The 22,755-nt window shown below is 40.4% G+C and overlaps 1 protein-coding gene across 1 annotated transcript in view; it reads right to left on the bottom strand.

The window, feature by feature from the left end:
- Positions 1-327: 327 nt before the first annotated feature.
- Positions 328-22,755, bottom strand: part of slit3 (slit homolog 3 (Drosophila)) — a 248,981-nt gene continuing 226,553 nt past the window's right edge. Inside the window, exons 29-38 of the mRNA XM_062425664.1 lie at positions 21,798-21,937; positions 19,096-19,189; positions 17,885-18,022; positions 16,566-16,806; positions 15,070-15,200; positions 2,714-2,868; positions 2,180-2,325; positions 1,596-1,753; positions 715-923; positions 328-601 (exon numbers count right to left, since the gene is read on the bottom strand). Coding sequence (XP_062281648.1) covers positions 348-601; positions 715-923; positions 1,596-1,753; positions 2,180-2,325; positions 2,714-2,868; positions 15,070-15,200; positions 16,566-16,806; positions 17,885-18,022; positions 19,096-19,189; positions 21,798-21,937 — 1,666 coding nt within the window. The 3' untranslated portion in view covers positions 328-347. The remainder of the gene's footprint in view (positions 602-714; positions 924-1,595; positions 1,754-2,179; positions 2,326-2,713; positions 2,869-15,069; positions 15,201-16,565; positions 16,807-17,884; positions 18,023-19,095; positions 19,190-21,797; positions 21,938-22,755) is intronic.

The raw sequence follows: 22,755 nt of genomic DNA, 5'->3' as shown, positions 1-22,755 counted from the left end.
CAACATATTAAAAAAGCAACTCATCAGTCCTTTTATCATCTTTTAGAAAAAAAAATCCATAATAAAAATAAGTTCTATATTTTTCTCACTTATATCTTACAATATATTTCTCTCTGTCAAAAAACACGCACACATGTCCCATTTTTGTTTCTGTTTGTGGTTTCTCTTGGCAGCAAATTGGCGGCGGTCAAACTGAACGTGTAGAAAAAACAAAAAACAAATCAATATAATAATGGTGGTGCTCATCAAAGTGGAAAAATCTCTGAGCGACACAGCCTCTTGACGAGTAGAATTCACAAAATGGCAGCAGTGGGTGTTGCAAAACAAATGAACAAACTACGGTGCTGTTACAACGGACACTTGGAACAGCCACATTCTAGGGCCGTCTCCATTTCCTCGGAGTACGAGGTGCCGTCGCTGCAGCGGAAGACCACCTTCCTCTTTCGGCTCTTGGTGACGCCACAGCAAACACCAGGGGGCGCTGCTGTCTGGCAAGATCGAGGACAATCCATGCGTGGGATTTTGCTGGTGGACGTGCACGTTCTCATGGGGTGATGGCGCTTCAGCTGCTCCCTCACCATCTCTCCTTGACATGTCACCTCTGAAAAAAAAATCCCATAAGATTCAACTTAGATGTACTGAGATTTCTCAAATCTTGTATCTATAATTTTCTCCTGATTTAAATCCCCTCTTTTTACATTTCTTCCATCATACCTGGGTTACAGGATGGTCCAGTGTACCCTGGTTGACAATGGCAGACAGGCTCTCCTGCCTCTGACACGCGACACTCCCCGTGTCCCCCGCAGCGCTGCCCCCTGCAGGCTGGAGGCTCCTGTCGTCGGTCACAGAATTGACCTTGGTAGCCTTCACTACACTGGCAACTGTAGGACTGACCCTTCGGCACACACATACCATGAACACATCTGGAGAGAGAAAGAGAGAGGGAAGACAGATTAGAGGAGGTGGGCACCTGTTGTAGATGTGAGTTTTTACTTGTGATTGCTTAAGAACTGGCTGACTGGCAACTGACACTCAAGACATGGAAACCAACACTTACTAAAAAACTTCCCAGGGAAATACTGCTGCTGTGTGAATGATCAAATACTGGCCACTACTTTTTGGTTTTAACAGCTAGTTAAGTTTCCATGCTTGCTTTATCAGATAACTCATCAACATATTCTTTCATGAACTATGTTAATCAAAAAGGGTTGTGACATACTGTTTTAATAAAATTAACCGTCTAATTTTCTTCATTAATTGTTTTGTCTCTAAAATGTAAGAAAATAGAAAAAAAGCCAATTGAAAGAGCTCAATGTGCATGTTTTATCAGATCAAAACTCAAATATATTGAATTAACATATAAAAGAAACATTGCAAAAACTTGTCGTATTTTAGAAGGTGTAACCACATTTTGTCTACTTTTCAGGACTTATTTTGGACAAAGCAACACAGACTTGGTTTGTCTGATTAAAACATTTCTTCGTGTTGAATTGATAGATAGAAGCATTCAGAGACTCACTCATGTATGTACAACTACTACAATATGAAGGTAACATAACTACACAAACTGTCATTTCCACCCAGTCTCTGCCTACCTGCTGTTCTGACAGGGAGTCGGTGCTGTTGTCTGGTCACACAAGGTCCCACTACGTCCTGGAGGACAGTCACATGTTACCCCTGTCTCGCCACCCTCTCTGCACGCACCCTGTGCACACACACTGCAGGTGTGACATCCTGAAAGAATGCCATCAGCCTGGTGACAGGAAAAGAAAGGAAGGAAATACTGTTAGGAGATGCTGAGTTGAAGAGCCGTTCAATGCTATTAACCTGTTAATAATATGATAATAACATTTGGATTTTACATTAATCTTAATCATCAGTGTAAATACAGTACTAAAACAGTTGCTCTTTTTTGAAAAAGTAGTGCTTTTTTGGTCGGATTTTGGAATTGCTCAAAATGCTGTTTTTCATTGTGTTTTCATCCCTAGACATTGCTGGATGTCTGCTCTCTTGCAAAACATTACTTTCTTTAATGATATGTTGAAATGAAACCTATGGCTAAAGGTTGCTTTATATCTCATAAAGAACGCCTGTAAACTCTGAAATAAGGCAGCACAGTAGGAACAAGGCCCCTTTGCCACATGTGAACTTTCCCCCCATGTCCCACCTTGGCGTCAACCCCTTGTGGTCGTCCTCCTGTGGCTCTGTAACTCAGGTCCTGGGGCTCCCCGTTGATTTTGACATTGTGGATGCAGCCATTGAAGGCCTGAGGGGAACGTTCAGGGCCAGGACGTAGACCCAAGGCCACCACCTGGGATGGTACGCCTAGGAGAAGAAACAATACAAGATAGAGGGCTCTCACTACACCACAACAAAATCATGTTTGCTTTCTAGTTCTTAAGAGGAAAGACTAACTGTTCTCGGGGGTATGTCTCACTTTCCTTTTAAGCAGAAGTTCAACAAAAAGTTCTCTGTCCCCCAACCATATCCTCTTCTTTTGTGCGTGTGTGTGTGTGTGTGTGTGTGCATGTGCATGTGCATGTGCATGTGTGTTTACATGTTGTGGGTAACTGTATTTGTGTGTACATGTGATCACAACCATAGAAAGGCAATAACATCTGTTTGATTTAATACAAATGCCCACAAATGTGGATATAGAGAATGTGCGTGTTTGTGTGAGAGTGCGTGTGTGTGTGTGTGTGTGTGTGCATACCTCCTATGTAAAGCTGAGTGTTGTGGTCAACAGAGGGCTGGCGTGCTAGCTTTCCCAGGCTCTTGGGGGCGCCATTATCCACAACCAGGCTCAGGGAACGGTTTTGAATCAACAGCTCAACCGTGTGGAAAAGCCCGTCATTCACAGTCTCCACACTGTTACAATCACACACAGAAAGAAAGAAAAGAAAGCTTTTCAGTATGGTTTTTATTATGATAAATTACTGTTGAATTCTACACCAGACAGGAAAATTAGGGAGGAAAAAACACGATAGAGCAAATTGGAAATGCTAGACAGAAAACAGACTCTAAACATTTTCAAGTCAAACTTTGTTTTGTTGTGTTTGCAAATCAACCAAACCAAATTAAAAAAAAAATCTGTGTTGAAATGTTATTCTCAGACATGAAACAGATTGATCACAATGCAACACAGTGTTCTTTTGGAAGGGATTAAAATATGTCCTTAATCTAGACCCTGGTTTCCAAACATGAGGGTTGAGATCCAGACTCTGCACACTTGTTTATACTGATGGGCTTGAGCCTTGAAGTGAGACTTAACAGCCAGGCTCAACCAGTTTAGACCCCTGTGTTAAAGAAATAAGACTTGGTACTACAGCTCTGATATTTTACAGTAGATTTTTTTCCACTGAAGGAGAGCCTGCAACAAATCAGGATCATGACCTTTTGCACCATGTCTGACTCTGGGAAGAAAGTGTGGGTGTTTGTGTGTGAGAGTGTGTGTCTGAGATTCCCCCACTAAGTGGTTTTTGCTGGAGGGGAGACAGACAGCTATAGAGACAGTGGTTTGGCAAAGCTGAAAGAGAAAAAGCAAGAGAGCGGCAAAGAGAGGTGGATGGCGGGGTGGTGAAGTTGACTGTGCCTCCGTTCACCCAAGTTCTTCCTTCCCCAAACCCGGAGAAAACAAGCAGAACAGCAAAAACACAAAAGAACGAGTGAAGCCACTCTTTCCGTTGGTGGTCTGCTCCAGACACCCACAGCTACATATCAAGACAATACTTGCCTTTGTCTGCAACCTCTGATTGACTAACAAGCTAAGGAGCCTCATGTCAGCTTTGATTGACAGCTGTTTATAGAGCTTTCAGATTACAGTGATGTTACATTAACAGCCAATGAAGCAGGGTTGTGAGTTCTGGAGGCGGGCCAGTGTGACTTTTATAGAAAATGCTGACCGTAGAAAAAGAAACAGAACGGAGCAGATGCAATAACATTATAGGAAGAGGAAGGAGAAAGATTAAAGAGGTGAGGAAAATATTATTATCATGATTACATGGTGAAGAAGCAAAACAATAAGAGCATGGAGAAAAGAAAGAGAATGAGAATTTATTATACAAAGCTGATTAAAAACAGAAAACACATTTTTCTTCCCAGATCTTAAAAGGCCATGAAGTAAAACTGCACATGAAGCTATCAGAATGTTTAGCTTTAGAGCAGTAAGTAAGGTTTACAGTGGCGAAGGAAGTATTCAGATCCTTCACTTAAGTAAATGACAATAATTAAGAAGCAATAACACAATGTACAATTACTCATATACAAGTACAATCCCTGCATTTATCTTGTTAAGTAAAAATACATAAATATTACCAACTAAATTTACTTAAAGTATTAAAAGTTAAAGTATTTCTTTTGCAGAAAATTGGCCCATGACAGATATATTAAGTCAGCCGAGTATAGGACTTTACACTAGTAAATGTAAATGTGCATTTACTTATGTTATGTTACATTCCACCACTGAGGGTTTACAAAATACATACATAAGAATAAATTAATTGTTATTATGAAGAATCAATCATTATTAATAGTGGGAGTGTAAATTGCATTCTCTCATTTGCCTTTGTTCACATATTACCATATTTGAACTGTCTTATAGTTTTACCTGCAATGCAAATAATTAACTGGACAAGAGTGTGAAATAAAATATCTCAAATTGCTTCATGTGCAAATTGGATTAACACGTTAGGAAAATAAACGATAAACCAAGTCATTTATTGCAGTCAACACTGACAAAAAAAGTTATGTTTTTCTGCACATCAATGTAGTTCTGTATTTAAGCTGGTGGTTTCTAAAATAAGAGCTCTTTCTTCAGTGTAGACCCAACACAGACACATACATGGTTTCCATTAGGAGCCATGTAATTTAATAATAGTCTCAAACAGGCCTGCTGCAACCAAGCAAAATGATGGTCTGCTAGCCTGAAAGATTAGCTCTCTCCCTCACCACACTTTTCTATACTCACTATTTATTCTCTCCCTTTCCGTTTTCCTCTCCTCTCAATGCATCTTCCCTCATCCTTTCCTTTCTGTCTCAATTTCATCATTAACATCTTTTTTTCCCCTCCCTGATTTCTCCTGATATGTTCCCTCCTTTCATTTCAACAATCGTTTCTGCTCTTTTCATCTTCTAAGGTCTTCTGTTTCTTTCGTCCTAGAAGCACTTCATACTTCATCCCTTTTAAATTTTCTCCAAGAGTCCAGAAAATTTAAATCAAACAAGCAGCTCACATAGCCGGAGACATTCTCAAATCGATTTTTATACACAGGTTTGAACTTAACATACTCATTTTGACAATCCACACACACACACACACACACACACACACACACACACACACACACACACACACACACACACACACACACACACACACACACACACACACACACACACACACACGTTGTGAGTGCTACACCAGCTGTGTGACCAAAGCTCCACCGGGTGGCAGTAGATGACTGATGGTAAGTGTTTCTAAGTTTGCCCAGACGTTGGCCCTGCAGGCAAGTGTGTGTGTGTTTGATGTTTGATGTTCACCAATATCAGCCTTCATCTGTATTTTGACAAGTGGATGTTTTCCAGACACTGGCTGAGGTGTGTGTGTTTGTGTGTTTGTATGTGAGTCTACAAATTACAAATATATAAACTCTTGTTCAGGTTCAGTCTCTTTGTCAGCACACTATGGAAATATATATTTTTGTGGATTCTGTATGGAGAATTTGTACTGCGTGATGAATACTGTTTGGGTCTGTCTGCGTGTGTGTGCATACGTAAGTGAGTTTTAGGTTCTTTGAAGGCAGCTGTGTTGGCTTGGTGTATTAGTTAAAAGCAGCCCATTATGAAATTCAATAAAAACAAACACACAGCCGTAGCAGATTTCAACTGCCCGTCTTTCTTACTTTCATTGTGTTTCTCCAAACCCACAACGGAGGTCAATTTCCTGTGAGTCCAGAATCAAATACACCCTGAATGTGCACATACAATCACAAATAAACTTTTCTGAAAAAGCACTTCCTAAAATCCAAAAACTGGCTTTTTTAAATATAACTGAATCAAATACAAATCCAGACGTAATTACAAGTTGTTGACTTTATCTCGAACTGAAAAAAATATTTGGATTAGAAACAACCGTGCAGATCCACTTACACTGTTAAATCTAATTAGGCGCTGCTGTCATTTACTTACAAGGTTACCTAAACTACATTTGCTACGTGTGCATGTGTGTGTTTGTGTGCATGCATGAGTGTATTTGACAGTGAACTTTGTGTGTTTGTGCATGTGCAGGCCTTACACAAAATGTGTGTGTGAGTGAATGTATGTATAAGCCAGTTTTATACATGTTTATTAGTCTTCCTGTGTGTGAGACTATGTAGGCTTTCATGTGTGTGTGTGTGTGTGTGTGTGTGTGTGTGCGTGCGTGCGTGCGTGTGTGTGTTAAGCAGCCCAATCTGATTAAAATGATGTTCAGCAGACAGGCATCCCAGTCCCATATTGCCGTGGTAACCTCAATTAGTCATTTCTGAGACGGCAGCTGCTGAACGGCAAGCTCTTTCACTGTTTTCTTTCCTTCTTTTTTCAGCATTCATTAAACCAGGCTGTCCAGTTCATATGAAATTTGTACTTTTCAGGGGTGGATTGTTAGCGTTTTGATGTAGGGTTTCAGGAATGAGCGCTCGTTGTTTCAGGCCTATAAGGTTTCAGTATTAGAATGTTTGAATTACCTCTGAGCATTTTAAACCTGAAATGCTGAAGGATTGTCTGTGTATTTCAACCGCAGCCCTGTAGTTTTAAGAGCTGGATTCAGGTCAGACATTCAGTCACTTTACCACAAAATAATCGTGTAAGAGTGGTATCGAAATAGAAACTGTACGTAAGTTATAAACTTGTGACGATCCAAGTGCAAATGAAGATACATATCATAGCTACAACTTTCTGACACAATTTCCAAAATCCTTTTAGATGATTGTTTCTCATTAGGAAAATATACAGCTGGGTTAATCTGTTAGTGTACAGAGAGTATGGCTATATAGTGACACATATTGTATTTTGTGTATGTAGGGTGGATACAATATGACTGCAAAATCCCATATGTGTCCCTCTAGTATTATTGAGACTTACAGAGAAGCATGTACACTGCTACACACTATCAACCAGAATCAAGTCCTGGTTGGTTAGGACCTCCACTCTAAGACATAATTCCTGACCAGTTTCCCACCAGACAACACCAATTGTTTTTAATGGAGGCACAGGAGCTAATACTGAAACCTGTGTGGGTGGGACAGTGTATAATATTTGTCTCAGTTCGCATGGATTTGACAGAAGAATTTGTTTGGTGAACAATTTTTCAGGTATTTCCTATTTCCTTACTCAATTGGCACAACAGTTGAAAAAATAAGGAAAAAAAGTAATATTAGATTTATCCCTCAAGTTATGAAAACTTAAAAAACACTTTTTGAAAGATGGCGAAATATTAAATTGTCATATAACCCACACAATTATAAATGTGATGTTGTAGGTTTAGCACCTGTCTCTTCTGTTTCCTCTCTTCTGTTTCCTGACTCCTCTTTCCCCTCCTATTCTTTCCTTCCATCCTACTTTCTCCGTATTCACTTTCGTCCTCTATCCATGCTCCTCTCTTTAACCATCAATTATCATCCTTCCCCACTCTACTTCTGTCTTTTCACTGTCTCCTATCTGTCCTCTCATCCATCCATCCATTGCTTCCACTGCCTCTACCTTCCTCTATCATCCTTTCTCCTTTCATGTACCCATCCATCCCTGTATCCCTCCCTCTGTCGCTCGCTGATGAATAACAGTAGATGTGCTCTCTTTGACCTGATGGGAGATTAGTGTGGCATTTAGTAAAGGGCAGCACATTAATACACAACAAACACACACATTCTCTTTCTTTCCTGCGCACACACACACACACACACACACACACACACACACACACACACACACACACACACACACACACACACACACACACACACACACACACACACACACACACACACACACACACTTAACACTGTGCATGCATAACCACTTTCATCTGTTGCTAATGAGGGCACAGTGAAGGACTTGTACACCTTCTCCTATCGCTCTTTCTGTCACTCTCTCTCCCTACACTTTTCTTCTTTTTATAAATCCGAAAACCCACTTCTGCGCTTGTACAGTGTAAATTCGTTTTCTTCATCATTCTCTCTGCTTTCGAACCCTGCATCCTTCTGTCTGCCCTGCTGATATTCCTCCCCTCTTTTTGTATTCCTCTATTGCTCTCCAATTTCTAATCCAATTTCTCTGTTCTATTGCTGGCTGCACATCTGGACAGGTGTGTGTCTGTATGAATCTGTAATTTTTCTAAATGTCTCTTTCAGTTTATATCTTCTCGTATGTTTGTGTGATTCCACAAGTATCAAAGTATCAAATCTACATGTGTAAGCTGCAGGCCTCCTCTTCCTCCTCCTACACCCCCCTCCTTTATGGTGTAAACTTGACCTAATTTCTTAGATATAGTTGTCCTTTTGACAGTCAAAACCTGGAAAACCAAAATTACAATTACAACTGAGGTGACTCACTGATTACTCGAATTACCAGCATTAGCTTTTTTCGTAAGTGTGTCATGGTCTGGCACGAGCTTCTACATTCCAGCTCGTCGTCAAAAACTGGCTTGAACGTAATGCCCTGCCTGGCTCTTTGGTTTCTACACAAGATAACCAACCCATGGATCTCCCAGAAACATCCCAGGGACTGGCACCGGTCTCTGGCCCTCAGTTGTTCAACCGCAATAACTTTATAGACAGTGCCACGTTTAGGATGTGCCAGAATTGCAGTGCTCAGATTGTGGTGGTTAAACAGTTACGCCATTCTGGACAGTATCAACTGAATGGTGGCAGGACGTTCTGCTGTGCCTGCCTGGCCATGCGGTTTGAATCAGTTTAAAGCGTATTTCCAAATTAGGGCAGATAAGATAGGCCATTTGCAATGCTCAGACTCATGCAATCAAAAGATGGCACATACAAAGGAATACATAGAGGTTTGTGGTAAAATGAACCCCAGGCTTTGAGCTGGGCCTCGTCTGCTTCCAGATTGCTAATGCTAAACATAACATTGAGACAGTGTTTACTTAGTACTTAGCATTGTGTTCAGACATGATTTCATTCTATGGATCTCAGTTTCCTGCCTTTGCTTTAAATATTTCTTTTTTTCTCTCTCTCTCTGTCATGTTCTTTCTGTTTTCTCATTTTTTTCTCCCTTGTCCTCCTGTTTGACTCTTGCTGCATCTCTCATTCAGTCTTTCCTCCTGCACTGCTGTACTCTTTCTTTGTGTCTTTGTTCATCTATCTCTCTTTTTCGCTTTATTTCCCCACTTCTCTCAGTTTTTCTTGCACTCTGTCTGTCTGTCTGTCTCCCTCCCAGGCGTGGCCCGTGTCAAGCTAACCAGACCAGACAAGGATAATTCCCTGACTCACTCTGTGGTTTACGTTTCCCCTCTCTTCTTCCCCGTCTTTCACTCTATCCCTCTGTCATCCCTTACTCCTCTCTTATCCATCCTGCCGTTCAACCGTGGCTCATGGTCTTTTCATTTCGACTGCTTCTATCCATCTGTTTTACCCCTCCTGTTTTCTCCTCTGGCGGGCAACCTATTCTAGCAAGTTATCTCTTCATCGTGTTGTCTGCTATTTCATTCATGCCTTCCGTCCAGCATGAGTCCATCCATCTGTCTTTCTGGCTGTCTCTTTATCTATGCCTGTCTTTCAAGTGATCAATCTGTCTTTCTATGCATCCATACATCCCTCTACGTCTGTCCTCTTCTCTCTCCATCTCAACCTTTTCAACCCAGTCTCCACCCCTCCCCATCTGTGCCAGTGCTTAATTAGATTTACCCCATCGTTTCCATTCTTTCATTCTACCCTTCCTTCCGCTCTAACCACCCCTTCCTCTTGTCCTCTTCTTGCCTTTCACCATGTGTCATGTATTATGAACATTAGCACATATTCTGGTTAAGGTCACATTTGGGATAAGTGGCTCTTACACATCTACACACCCGGATTACAAACCGACTTCATTTATGTGAATAAACAGAACATTAGCACTGAATTGGAAAGTGCACAAGCGGAAAAATGTTAACAAACTCGACAGTGTGGAAAGTTGTTGTCATGGTCTTCAGACCCAGTTGAACATTTCATTTTGAAAACATCTGCCCTGTTGAAGTGTCCATGAGCAACTCATAGTCCCACCCAGCTCCAGGGATGCTGCTCTAAAGTTAACCTTGTGCTCCGGACTCTGAGAAATAAATTCACCTACATGGTTTAACACAGTAACCTGCGTCAGGTTACAGATGGTTTGTTACACAGAACCATCTGAGAAGTTGTCCTTGGAAACTGTTTGGAAAAGGACAGGCACTTTCAAAAATACTTGGCAGGCGATCCATCTGTCTCTTGCCATCTATCACTGTCTTACCTGGTGAAGCAGCTTGATTCACAAGATCACGCAAGAATCCTCACAGGATGCAGACGGACACAAGCACAAAACTTGCAGCCTGACAAGTTGGATTCTCCCATGAACTCATGATGTTGCGATCTCGCAAATCCAGCTGCCTCACAAGGTAATTAACACAGCAAAACCTAATTATTATAATTAAGCTGTTTGATGCATCTTTTTATAAAAGGACAGGATACAGATTTAACCTGCACTGAAACAACACTACTCAATACCAAATATTACTGAACATAATGGAGGTAGGTCCATTCAACCTAACTGACTATGATGCAGCAGATACCAAACAATGTTAAATAAGCTCATCACATTACAATATAGCAGTATCACTGTTACTAGACAAACATGTATGTTTGTTTAAATATGGACAAATGAGAAATACTGGAGAATAAGTTAAAACAAAAGCTTACATGATTTGTTCATAAACATTCTGAAATTGTATATGCAAAGTCAATAAAGTGAGGGTTTGAAGCAAAAGGCAATCTAAATTGTGTAAATTGTGGCTTTAATTATTTTTCTCCCCCAGCAACTTGGAGGATTTTGAATATGACATGCCGTCCTAATCCTAAGTCAAATTTATTATGAGCTTGCTGCATGTTATCATTAGAAGCAGTAGACTACCAGTACAGTGTCTTTCCTCTGTGACCTTGCCTCCATCCACAGAGACAATTGAAGAGAGCAGAACTAAAACCATAAAGCCAGACATCACATGCTGAGAAAATCACTGATTGAAATATATAGAAAGAAATAGAGAGTGTGAATGACAAAGCAATAAGGGTCTCTCTTCCCCTTCCTCTCCAGCTTCTCCACCTGTCTCCTTTTTTCTCAAATCTTGATTCATTCAATTACACAAACATCTGTTTCTCTCTTCCCCTGCTTTCCTACATTTGCAGTTGGCATTACACTGACTAAAAAGTGGTAAAAAAAGCAGTTTCACTATGTATATGATACTATAAATTTAATTTGTATTTACCCTGGTAAAAATTACCATAAACAAATGAGAACATGGTCAAGATGACACCGGTGGTATTGTTGGTGCTACTGTTTCTCAATACTGGGATCAAATTTCCTCGAAACGCAGCCATTTCTTATTGCAATTAACATTTTTTTAGAGTTGAAGATTGTTTCTTTTATTCTTTCCATTCAGGGCAACTTATTTGCATTTTGGTCTTTAATGCATCATCTGCTGCTGTGAAAAACTCTTTGAAGAAGATTTGAAGAAGTGTACTTTAAACCAATCTCCTGACAAGAGGTACTACAATATGTTCAATACAATACTTGCACATCCCATCAAATGTGAGTGTAGAGACTGGTAAAGATGGCCAATCGTCTTGCAGGTTAATGTATTTAGTAAAATAGATGTCATAATGAACTGTTAAGGAATGTGTTACATATAATCAAGTGTTTAGCATGACATGCATATTGTCTGTGCTTGTGTTACAAGCTGAGTATCCCTCAGGACAATACATGGTGTTGAATCATATATCGCATCATTTGTCCCTCTCTCATATCACTCCCTCTTTCTTTCTGCCACAGACAGTGCAGACAGAGAAGCAGACAGAATCAATAGCAGCCAATCAGTGCCAGACAAAGATGGACATGGGCTGTCTTTCTCTCTCTCATTGTCTAGTTGAATGTAAAGTTGATCAAGCCCTTCTTTTTCTCTCATTCTCTCTTTCTTTACTGTCTTTTGTGTGTTCCTTATAAGTCATGAGGTTCTATATAGGCAGAAAACCATTGTATATGCACCCTAACTCCTCAGAATTTTCACAGTTTTTGTACAGAAATGTTGAAATCGCTTTACACTCCTACAAGTTACACAACCTGACACCTTGCAGGTCCTATCTCTTGTCTTTTTGTTAACCCTTCTAACTCCAGATCTGTTCATTTGAACAATGACTGCTTTATCCTCACCAAGCCTCATTCTTATCTTTTAATGTTACCTCCTTTTTTTTGCAGTCCCCATGATTAGTAGGAACAGTAAAAAGAAACGCTTTATTCACTGTCATACTGCTGCCAGGCTTAAGAACTTGATTACCTCTCTTGCAAAGCCTAAGTCTCCCAAGTCCAATCCTCCAGTTGTCTTTACCCTTTTCAACACTCGATCACTGTCAAACACATCTTCTATTCAACAGGAATTTGTCACCTCCCATCATTTAGATATCTTATATCTTACTGAGACCTGGCTCAGATCAGGGCATTGGTGCCCCCTGGTGGATATTTGCCCACCTAACTATAACTTTCTGAATGCCCTATGTGTCCCATTTACAGCTGGATCTTTTCATGGTTTCAAGCTATTAACTTTTAAAATTGAGACTGACATCCCAGTGTGTTATACTGTTATCTACGAAACCCCTAGATCAAATCTGCTTTTTCCCTTATCCTCAAACTTGACAAAATCATTATTCTAGGTTATTTTAACATTAAAATAATACTCCTCTAATTCCCAAGACCCAGAATTTCTTAACACTGCAGAATAATTAAACAGAGTGCAACATTTTCCTGGCCCCACACATGACCAATGGCACACCTTTGAGGCTTTTTAGGATTGGCCTGATTATGAACTCCTTGCATATGTGTGATTTAGTTTCTCATCACTAATGTATAATTTCTTATATGGTTCTACAGTCAATATTGACTTCTCAGAAACAAACTATACAGTCTCTGATTGTTGCTAGATTTTCAGCTCTCTTCTTTGATATGTTCATGACAATTACTAACTTTTGTAATATTAGTGACTCCATTAACTGGTTTAATGATTTTTCCTCCTTAGCTCTTGATACCGTTGCTCCAAATAAGATCAGGCTAACTCCAGTTGTTAACTTGTCCCGGGGATAGATGATTGCATTCAATGCCGTAGAGAAGATTATATATGAAGGCTGATCACTACCTTCACATGAAGCCGCTATTTACCATAATCAATCAACTCATTAGGGATGCAAGAGCAGCATTTTTTTCTGGCCTGATTAATAAGTGCAATCCTAGGTTTTAGGTTTTTGTTTAATATTATCAACCAACTTCTGAATCCTGCAAATTCTGGATTTCCTGCCACCTCCACTGATGACTGTGATACGGTCCTAAATGTATTTGTTGACAAGATCAATGCACTGTGTTCATCACGTTTGAGTTACCTGCCCTGTTCCGCTGGCTGAGTTCGACCCTATTTCCATGCAAGATCTCTTATATATATATATATATATATATATATATGTATATATATATATATATATCATCTGTGTAACTCATCCAATGGTATCTCTTGCCATTGCTTTGCAGTGGACATGCAGCTTTACTTCTCGGTTAATCCTAATTACCTTAATAACCTTACTCACCTTTCATGACTACTTAGCTTCTGTTATAAATTGGATATCTCAAAATTTCCTCCATCTCAATTCTGATAAAACTGAGGTCCTTGTGATTGGCCCTGGTTGTTTTACTATGGTCAGTTACTATATTGGTCCCCTTGTGAGCAACATCAAGACCACCTCTAAGAATCTTGGTATCCTTTTTGACCAACATTTGTACTTACTAAGCTCATTCATTCCTATTTCTTTCAGGTAATAAATATTACAAAACTCAAACCTTCACTAACAGCAAAATATACGGCACTTCTCGTGCATACCTTAATCTTTTCCTGCTTAGACTACTGTAACTCCCTCTTTACTTATATTGCTCAGTCCTCTCTAGCTTGTCTTGAAGTGGCACAAAATGCTGCTGCAAGGCTGTTTGGCCCACATTACTCCAATTTTGCTGCCCTTCACTGGCTTCCAGTAAAACAGAATTGACTTAAAATTTCACTATTTACATACTAATCTGATTAATTAATGAATTTGTCATTCTTGTTCGTAAAGCTACACACTGTAGTATGTCTGTAAAACTGGTGTGTCCCACGACTGCTACTGAAAGAATTATCGTGTTCTTTTCCTGGATTAGGGTTGGTGTTTCCATAGTTTACCATGAGGTATCCATTCCTATGAAAATGTGAATGGAGTTTATTATAATATCCAAGGGCTTACAGCGACTAACCCACTGAATGAGAGCTTTTGTTTCTACTGTTTGAAGTTTTACCTAGAGAGACTTTTGTTGGGTTTCTTTCGGGTACATGACTGTCTGGTCAGGACTGCAAAGGAATTTTGGGAGTTCATGTTTGTTTATAGAGGGAAGTGCTCAGATATGGATCTGTGAGTGTGAGTCTGGGTGTGTGTGTGTGTGGGAGGAAGAAAATGTCTGAGGAATTGTGTGCATGGCCAAATCAGCACCTTCTTTGAGTAGCTGTCACTGAAAAGTCCATAAAGCAGATAAAAACCTAATTGAAACTGGAACCTTGTGTATGTGCGTACATACTGCATGTGTGCTTTGTATTCTCAAGTACCCTGACTGTACCCTGAACCTTTGTAAAACGTCATGTACAGGTTATACAGTAGTACAGAGTGATTTGATTTACACAAATCAACAATATAAAATATACCTCACCCTATATTTAAACCTTTAGCATATAGGCCAAGAAAAAAACTACTGTTTTGTGTGTGTGTGTGTGTGTGTGTGTGTGTGTGTGTGTCATACCTATATACAGTGGTGGGTGGGTAGTTGGCGATGTCGTAGATGAGTCGTATGTGTCCCTGGTACAACTCCAGTGCCAGGGGGTCATGATCTTCTTTATACAATAGAATACCATTGTCTTTAGCTGTAGCCACCTGGAGATAAAGTAACAGTAGCAAAACAAGTTTAAAAAAAGGAAGCTTGCATTTGAAAGCTTGTAAATGTTTTGCGTACTGCTGCTTGTAAGTGTTTCACATTGTTACTCTTGGTAGTCAAGCATTGTGTGAATCTTCACAGCTTGTTTACCCTCAAGTTTTTCAGACCTGGCAAAGCACCTACCTAACACTGAGCTCGTTTTATAGTTCTTTCAGATTTCAAGTATTGATGTACCTCTAAGTCAAAGAACCAAAATCTTTTGAATCTACATGGTATCTCACAACGTCAAACTGCTAAAGAACTATAAGAAAATGAGGGGAAAAAAATGTAAATTCCACCACACACGTTCTTAAACAAGGTCACTCGCGCCTCCCTCCCACACATACACACTTGACATGTCACACTTGCTTGCGTGCGCTGCTATGCGCTAACTAACTAACGAGTGGAAATGGGGCCAAAGGGCCAAGCACTTAACACTCTGGCTTCAATGGAGCAAAGCCAAGTCAACACCTGCTAACAAGCTGCTGGAGAGAAGAAGAGAGTGAGACAGACCTGGAGAAAAGGAGGAAGAGATGTAGAGAACAACACAGAGAGAGAGAGAGAGAAAGATAGGAGGGGGATGGAAGAAGAGAGTGAGATATAGAAAAAAGGTGAAGGGAGGACAGATGAACTGAGAAGAGAGAAAAAGTGTTAAAGAAATAAAAACATATAGTGATTTATGAAGTGCTGTGGCCCTTTCATTCTTTTTTTCAGTTTCTCTCCCTTGCCTCTGAGTCAGGGCCTCTTGGTAAAGTTTTAACAGCCTTGGCACTGACATTGAAAGCTCCTGGCAGGAAAGCAGAAGCACATGCTCGCACACAGACATTCACACACATCTGAACAGGTGGTAAATATCAATTAAACTGCCCTCCTTTCCTTGTTTCTCTTTTGCTCACTTACGCTCTCATTTCCAAAGAAGAGGAAAATATGTCTCTATTACTTTCAGGTGCCTAAAATGTATACTCTGTGTGAATGTGTGTGTGTGTGTGTGTGTGTGAGAGCGCGTACGCACATGCACTAGTGCTCAGTGTGCCATGGAAACAGAGGGTGTAGCAGATGTTTGCTTTGCTTCGTCGGCACTAAGTCCTGCAACTCTATAGGCTTGATTTGGGAGGCTCACAGCTCTATTTCAAGCAGCCCAAAAATGTTTTCCATGTAGCGCAGCAGAAAATGGCTTTTTACTCTTATGAAAAGCAAGGTATTGAGCTCATTTTTAAAGTGTATTGCAAAACCAAAGCATTTCTCTAAATACCTGCACAATGACTGATTGTTAACACATCATAATAACCAAAACTTTATGAGCAGAAATCAAATGTCACTCATACCTGTAATGAAATATGTGCGGTGGGACGGAGCTTTGTGCCTGGCAGCTCCACGTACCCATCGCGACCCAGGAAGTGAACAGTGGCCATCTTGTCACATTTGTTGCCGTAGAAACCAGGCATGCAGCGACAGATGGGCTCCCCAGCAACCACCAAGCACTGGGCACCGTTCTGGCAATCTGATTGGTCACAGGGGCTGGTCTGCAGCAAGATCATTGGTGGAGGGTTCTCGCAAAACAGCCCGCTAAGGGATGAGTAGGTTAAACAGAAGATAACTTATTCATAGATCTTTAATGGGGTCGTTTGTTGTGTCTGTGCCCTCTGATAAAAGCTGTTTAGAGCTTGTTCTGTATTTTCCCTGATTACATTACATTTGGAGATTGCATCAGTGAAGCTGGGAGGAAATAGAAATGTTTTATCAGCATGACAGATTCTGAATATCTACTTGTCTGCCCCTGAATCTTCTTCAATCTCTGAACTTTTCTTTGAATTTCGTCTTTTTGCTCGTACAGTATATATCTTCATGTTTCTGTCAAATTTTTCTTGTTATTTCCTGCATACCTATAATTTCCTCTCTCTCTCTCTCTCTCTCTCTCTCTCTTTCTCTCTCTTTCTCTCTCTCTTTCTCAGTGTCCCCTGTGATGAATTTGTTTCTCACTCGCCAACAGACCCTGCTATAATTAACCACATGGAGCTGCATCTGCTGCACACACACAAACACACATGCATCCAGTGGGTCCAGGCAGCACGTCCTCATATCAAAACGACAGAATTGATCTATTTCCAATGACACCCATACAGACATAAGAGTGTTTTCAGCGCCCTCTATAGGTCAGATTGGGACCAGACCAGCACTCCAGAACAACCCAATGTGCTGCTTTCCAAAATAGGACTATATTGTGCCCCGACTCGTGGTTGGAGGCATGGCACTTGTGGTTGAAGGTGAGAAGCGAACAGTGGTCTCCTGCAGCAACGTCTACTTTTTGCCATCTAACTATCTTACCATCCACCCAACCCACCTCATGATAATAAGGCAAATAGTCAATATAAAAGCACCTTATATTTACATCATCTAAACTGCGTCACGTCCTAGGGTAATAATTACTACAGATGGTGTGAACGTAACTAGGTCTTTTTTGCCAGCCTGAATTTTAGACCTTTACTGTCACTTTTCTTGTAAGGATGGGCCGGTCCAGACAGTCAAGTGTCTGATTATGAAGTGCCATCTGTATCTCCTCCCAGTCTGGCCCAGCAGTGAGTAGGTGTGTTTGTGTCTGTTTGAATGATTTGTTCTGTCCATGATTTGTTTCCATGACTCTCACCTGAAACCCTCTTTACAGACGCAGGTATAGCCGTTGACAGCATCCACACACTCTGCTCCATGTTGACACTTATTCTCCAGACAGTCATTATAGTCCTGCTCACAGTGTTGGCCCACATAGCCTGGTAAACACTCACACCTAGAGTGACATGGAAATAAGGATGGGACGACTGTGACCTTGCCAAATGCTTACAGATGGTTACAAGTCAAAAATACAATTACTGTATTTTATTTTAATGTACAGAGATGTTACAGGTTCAGCCTTTTCTGCAGCTCATGTGGGTAGAACATTGAGTACCAAGCTGCACTTTTATACATTTATACAGTATACACGCACAATATATTTTTTAGATTGGAAACTCCACATTTATACAAATTCCATTATGCATTGAAAATGATTGTACAAACCAAGTAGTGTCAATGACTCAAGGGTAAAACACTGCATTTTACCAGTGATTTTTTCTGATGGGCAGTAATTGAAGAGCTCTCGATGAGTAATTGTACATTTTATATGATTAATTCATTAAATTATTTAAAACATATTGTTTATATATAAAATAAACAGAAGATAAACATGTGTGGGCTGTTGTGCATGAATATGCATGTGTACAGATCACTGTGAAACTCCACAGATCCACAAACATACTACTGTAACCTCAAAAATATCAGCTTCTCAGGGTTTGAACCTTCTTTTAATAATAAATGTACGTACATTTTAGAATTTATATGATGTGTCATAAAAATGTTGTTGAATTTATCTAAAGTTTTGTTTTAACCTTTAGATAAATTCCACAAGAAAATTCAATGAACCTAAAGAGAAACACCATTTATACGTAGCAGCAAAATATTAACTTATGAGGGCAAAGATAATGGCAATATGTTGTCAAACAATTCATGAAATTCAGCGGTATTATAGGAGATGATGATATTAGTCAAAGGAACGTTTTTGTTTTCCAACCTTCACCTATGTATTTCATGTGTTTCATGTGTTTCAGATTGCGTTTGTGGATGAATATGTTTGTGTGAGTTTGTCTGGTTGTGTAGTCTCCTGTTGAAGAGTGAAGTCTCAGGGCACAAGTGATCACTCTGATTCTTCCTTTACCTCTTTTCGGATGCAAACAGTTTGATCTCAGAGTTTCTGTGACTTTCATAATGTGACCTGTGACCTCTAACCCTTTTAAATTGTCAATCTCCTGCGAAGCTGTCACTCACCTGTAACTGCGACCAACATGGACACACTTTGATTCATGCTGACAGGGGTCGAATCCATGGAGACAGGGGTCAACCACCTCCTCACACAGGTCGCCTGGTGACAAAGAATGAGGCTGAATATTTATTTTCTGAGTAATTAAAGAGATTTCCATGTGAGAGTACACCACCAAGTGTATGTTTGTATGTATTTATCTTGTGTTTTTTTTGCAGCACTGTGACAGCAATCAAATGTAAGAGAGAAAGACATTTGCAGTGGAAGGAGAGTAACAGAAAGACAGACAACAGATAAAGGAGGAAGAAAAGATATTGGAGGAGAAGGCAAGTATAACTTTTTCACATTTCAATTTCAAATGAGAGTAGAAATGGAAGAAGAGAAAAAAAGAAAATAAGGGGTGGAAAAAGATAACATATATGTGTGTCTATCTTGTCAAAGGCTTCAGTTGATGTAGAAGTCCTACACTATTAAACACACACACACACACACACACACACACACACACACACACACACACACACACACACACACACACACACACACACACACACACACACACACACACACACACACACACACACACAGGATCAAAGGGTATGTGTTGTAGCTGATGTTGGTCATATGAAGGAAGCAGAGACTGAGAAAGGTCAAACACATTTCCATCGTTCTCTGCCTGTTTTAATCTAATCCTGCTGCCTAACTCCCACCCTGTCTGTCTCCACAACCCTTTTCTCAGGTCATTTTAAAATGCATGTTTTTGTGAACTGCTGTACACTCCCGAACCTGCTGGAATTGACATGACATTCTTAAATTTGTAGCAAATGTTCATAAGAGTGTGCTATGAAAGTACATTTAGGTTGTCTAATCTACAGTGAGTGCCACTTGGGCAGGCTGTTTCACACTTTGGACACTTAGTTAAAGATGCCAACATTAATTTATCATGGATAAATTAACTGTGATACTTTGGTATAATTACAATCGTTGAATCGTTGAGATGATTACTGAAGAGGATAAACATGCTGAGAGTGATTTACCAATTGGCCTTTAATTTTTCCCCACTGCCAAACACTTAAAGAGTCTTACTGCAGCTCAGTTCGTAATGGAAGAAGGTCAGTACCCTCTATCTGGCTCGTGCCATGAAGCAACTCAACAAATTACCAACCAAATACTGCCAACGTTAAATGAGGTTCAGAGGCTGAAAAACGTGACAGTACTTTTTTTCTCGACACAAATTTATCACGTTTCATATTTAGCGATTTTAAAATGTTAAGATTACATTAACAGTGTAGGCAAGACTCAAAAGGTAAATTTAGGCACTTAAATAATATACAAAATATTGCCTAATTAATAGGCAAGCACGTCTGAATCATAGAAATTAACCCCAAAACCTACTGGCTAGATTGTCAGGAAATTTTGTTTGGATATTCATGTCCCCAAGTGGATAGTTCTTCATCAGGTGACCTTTTTGCAGAGTACCACTTTCAGGCCAAAATGTACCTTTTTCCAAGACTTTGCTCCGTGATAAAGCTCTTTAAAAACTACATGCTGATTTTTATGGAATGTCTTTTACAAATTTATTGTCTCCAGCTGATGGATCTTAATGTTCTTGGTAACCTCCTGACTTTTCGTCTATTGCAGTCTTCAAGCCAAAAGGGTAAAAATGCACACAGGATACTATATCTCATAATCTGAAAGACAGATTGGCATTTAATTGTTGAGCACATTCGGCTTGTGTCTAATTAATTTAGACTGTGGATTTCTCAATTCGGAATGACACTCCTTAGTTGCAGAAACTTTATATCAGCTGTTTAAAAGGTCTTGTGACCTTAAATCTTGATCCCCCCTCCTCCCTTTTTGGTGCAAATATGACGTGACAGTCCTGGTTGCTGAGTTTGGATAAAGCTGAGCGACTAGCGAAGGACTTTTAATGTCTTAATGTGACACCTGATGATTATGCCTTGGTTCACTGAGCTGAGTATAGGTTCAGAGCCAAAGGAACCAGCTGTGTGTGTGTTTGTGTGTGTGTGTGTGCGTGTGTCTATGACAGCTGTATGTGGTAAGGTGCCTGGCAGTGTGAGAGGCTTCTGTATGCCAATAATGATAATGACATAGTATGTGTGTGTGTATTGACTGGGATCCAGTGTCAAAGGGGACCAGCTGTGTGTGTGTGTGTGTGTGTGTGTGTGTGTGTGTGTGTGTGTGTGTGTGTGTGTGTGTGTGTGTGTGTGTGTGTGTGTGTGTGTGTGTCTTAGAGGACACTGTCATAGATAGAAAAACTTAACTTCCCAGTCAGCACTTTAGCTCTGCTGGACTCCACCAAGTATGGGCTCCCTCTCTCTCTGTCCCTCCGTCTCTCTCCTTTGCCCTTTATCAGCCCTTTCTTTACTCCTTTCCTTTCTATCTTTATTATTTCCTTTCCTTCTGGTACATCGTCCTTCTTTGCCATCTCTATGTCATTCTTCCTCTCTCTCCCTCTCTTCCTCTCTGTCTCTCCTGTGAGGCTGCTGTTTCAACCTCCTGCAGGAGCAGTTTCAGGTCACTGCTGAGAGGTTGTCTATCACTGACTTACCATCAAGTAAAGTGGAAAATATGATGTTGTGTGTGTGTGCAGTAGTGAATGGACTTAGTGACCCTTCTAGCCACTCAGATGGAAACACTGAGGGATTTCAGAAATATTTAATAATTGATGGTTTGTGCGTGTGTGTACCTGTGTAGTTGGGCGGACAGACGCAGGTGTAGTTGTTGATTCCGTCAATGCAGGTGGAGTTGTTTTCACAGTCGTTGTCTTCACAGTCATCTGGATTTACCTCGCAGCGCTGGCCCTCAAAACCTGGCGGACACACACAGCTACACACACACACACACACACACACACACACACACACACACACACACACACACACACACACACACACACACACACACACACACACACACACACACACACACACACACACACACACACACACAGGCCCACAAAATGTACAATATTAGATGGTGACTAGGCCAGATCTAAGAACACACCCCTGCTGCACAACTTGAAATAAAATCAATCAACTGCTCAACTTTACTTCCCCTTAAATTGTACTATAAGGGCTTTGAAGTAAAACAATATAAACTGTATTCTGGAGGGTTTTCTTCCACCCTGTGCTGGTTCTTACACATCACACGTGCCACCGAACATCCATATTTAGTGGTCCAACAAGAAACACCACTTCATGCCTGATTTTATAGCATAAGTAAAAATTCAAAGTTCAAAGTTTAAACTATTACTGCTGCTATTTACCCTCCCTGACTATGTTCCACTGCACCAACAGTTAGAGAGAAGCAATCATTCCTTTTATTCATGTCATCTTCGTCTTTCTTTTTGGGGGGATATTTCATTTATTAATCAGAAGTCGGAGATCCTCCTCCATTTACTGTCCAATAATGAAGAAAGAAAGCCTAAGCATTTGATACCCAAAGCATTTCACAGTGAAATGGGGGAAACTCACATCAACCACCAATGTGTAGCACCACCTGGGTGATGCATGGCAGCCATTTTGTGCCTAAACACTCACCACTCATCAATTTGAGATGGAGAGGGAGGGAAGTATTGAGCCAGCTACAGTGGGGGATGATGAGTGGGTCAGATGTAGCGAGCCAGGTTGGAAATTTTTGCCAGG

This window comes from Scomber scombrus, chromosome 9, assembly GCF_963691925.1.
Source record: "Scomber scombrus chromosome 9, fScoSco1.1, whole genome shotgun sequence".
In the NCBI taxonomy this organism is placed as follows: domain Eukaryota; kingdom Metazoa; phylum Chordata; class Actinopteri; order Scombriformes; family Scombridae; genus Scomber; species Scomber scombrus.
The sequence above is the reverse complement of the archived record's forward strand: the minus strand, read 5'-3'. Positions and strand labels throughout refer to the sequence as shown.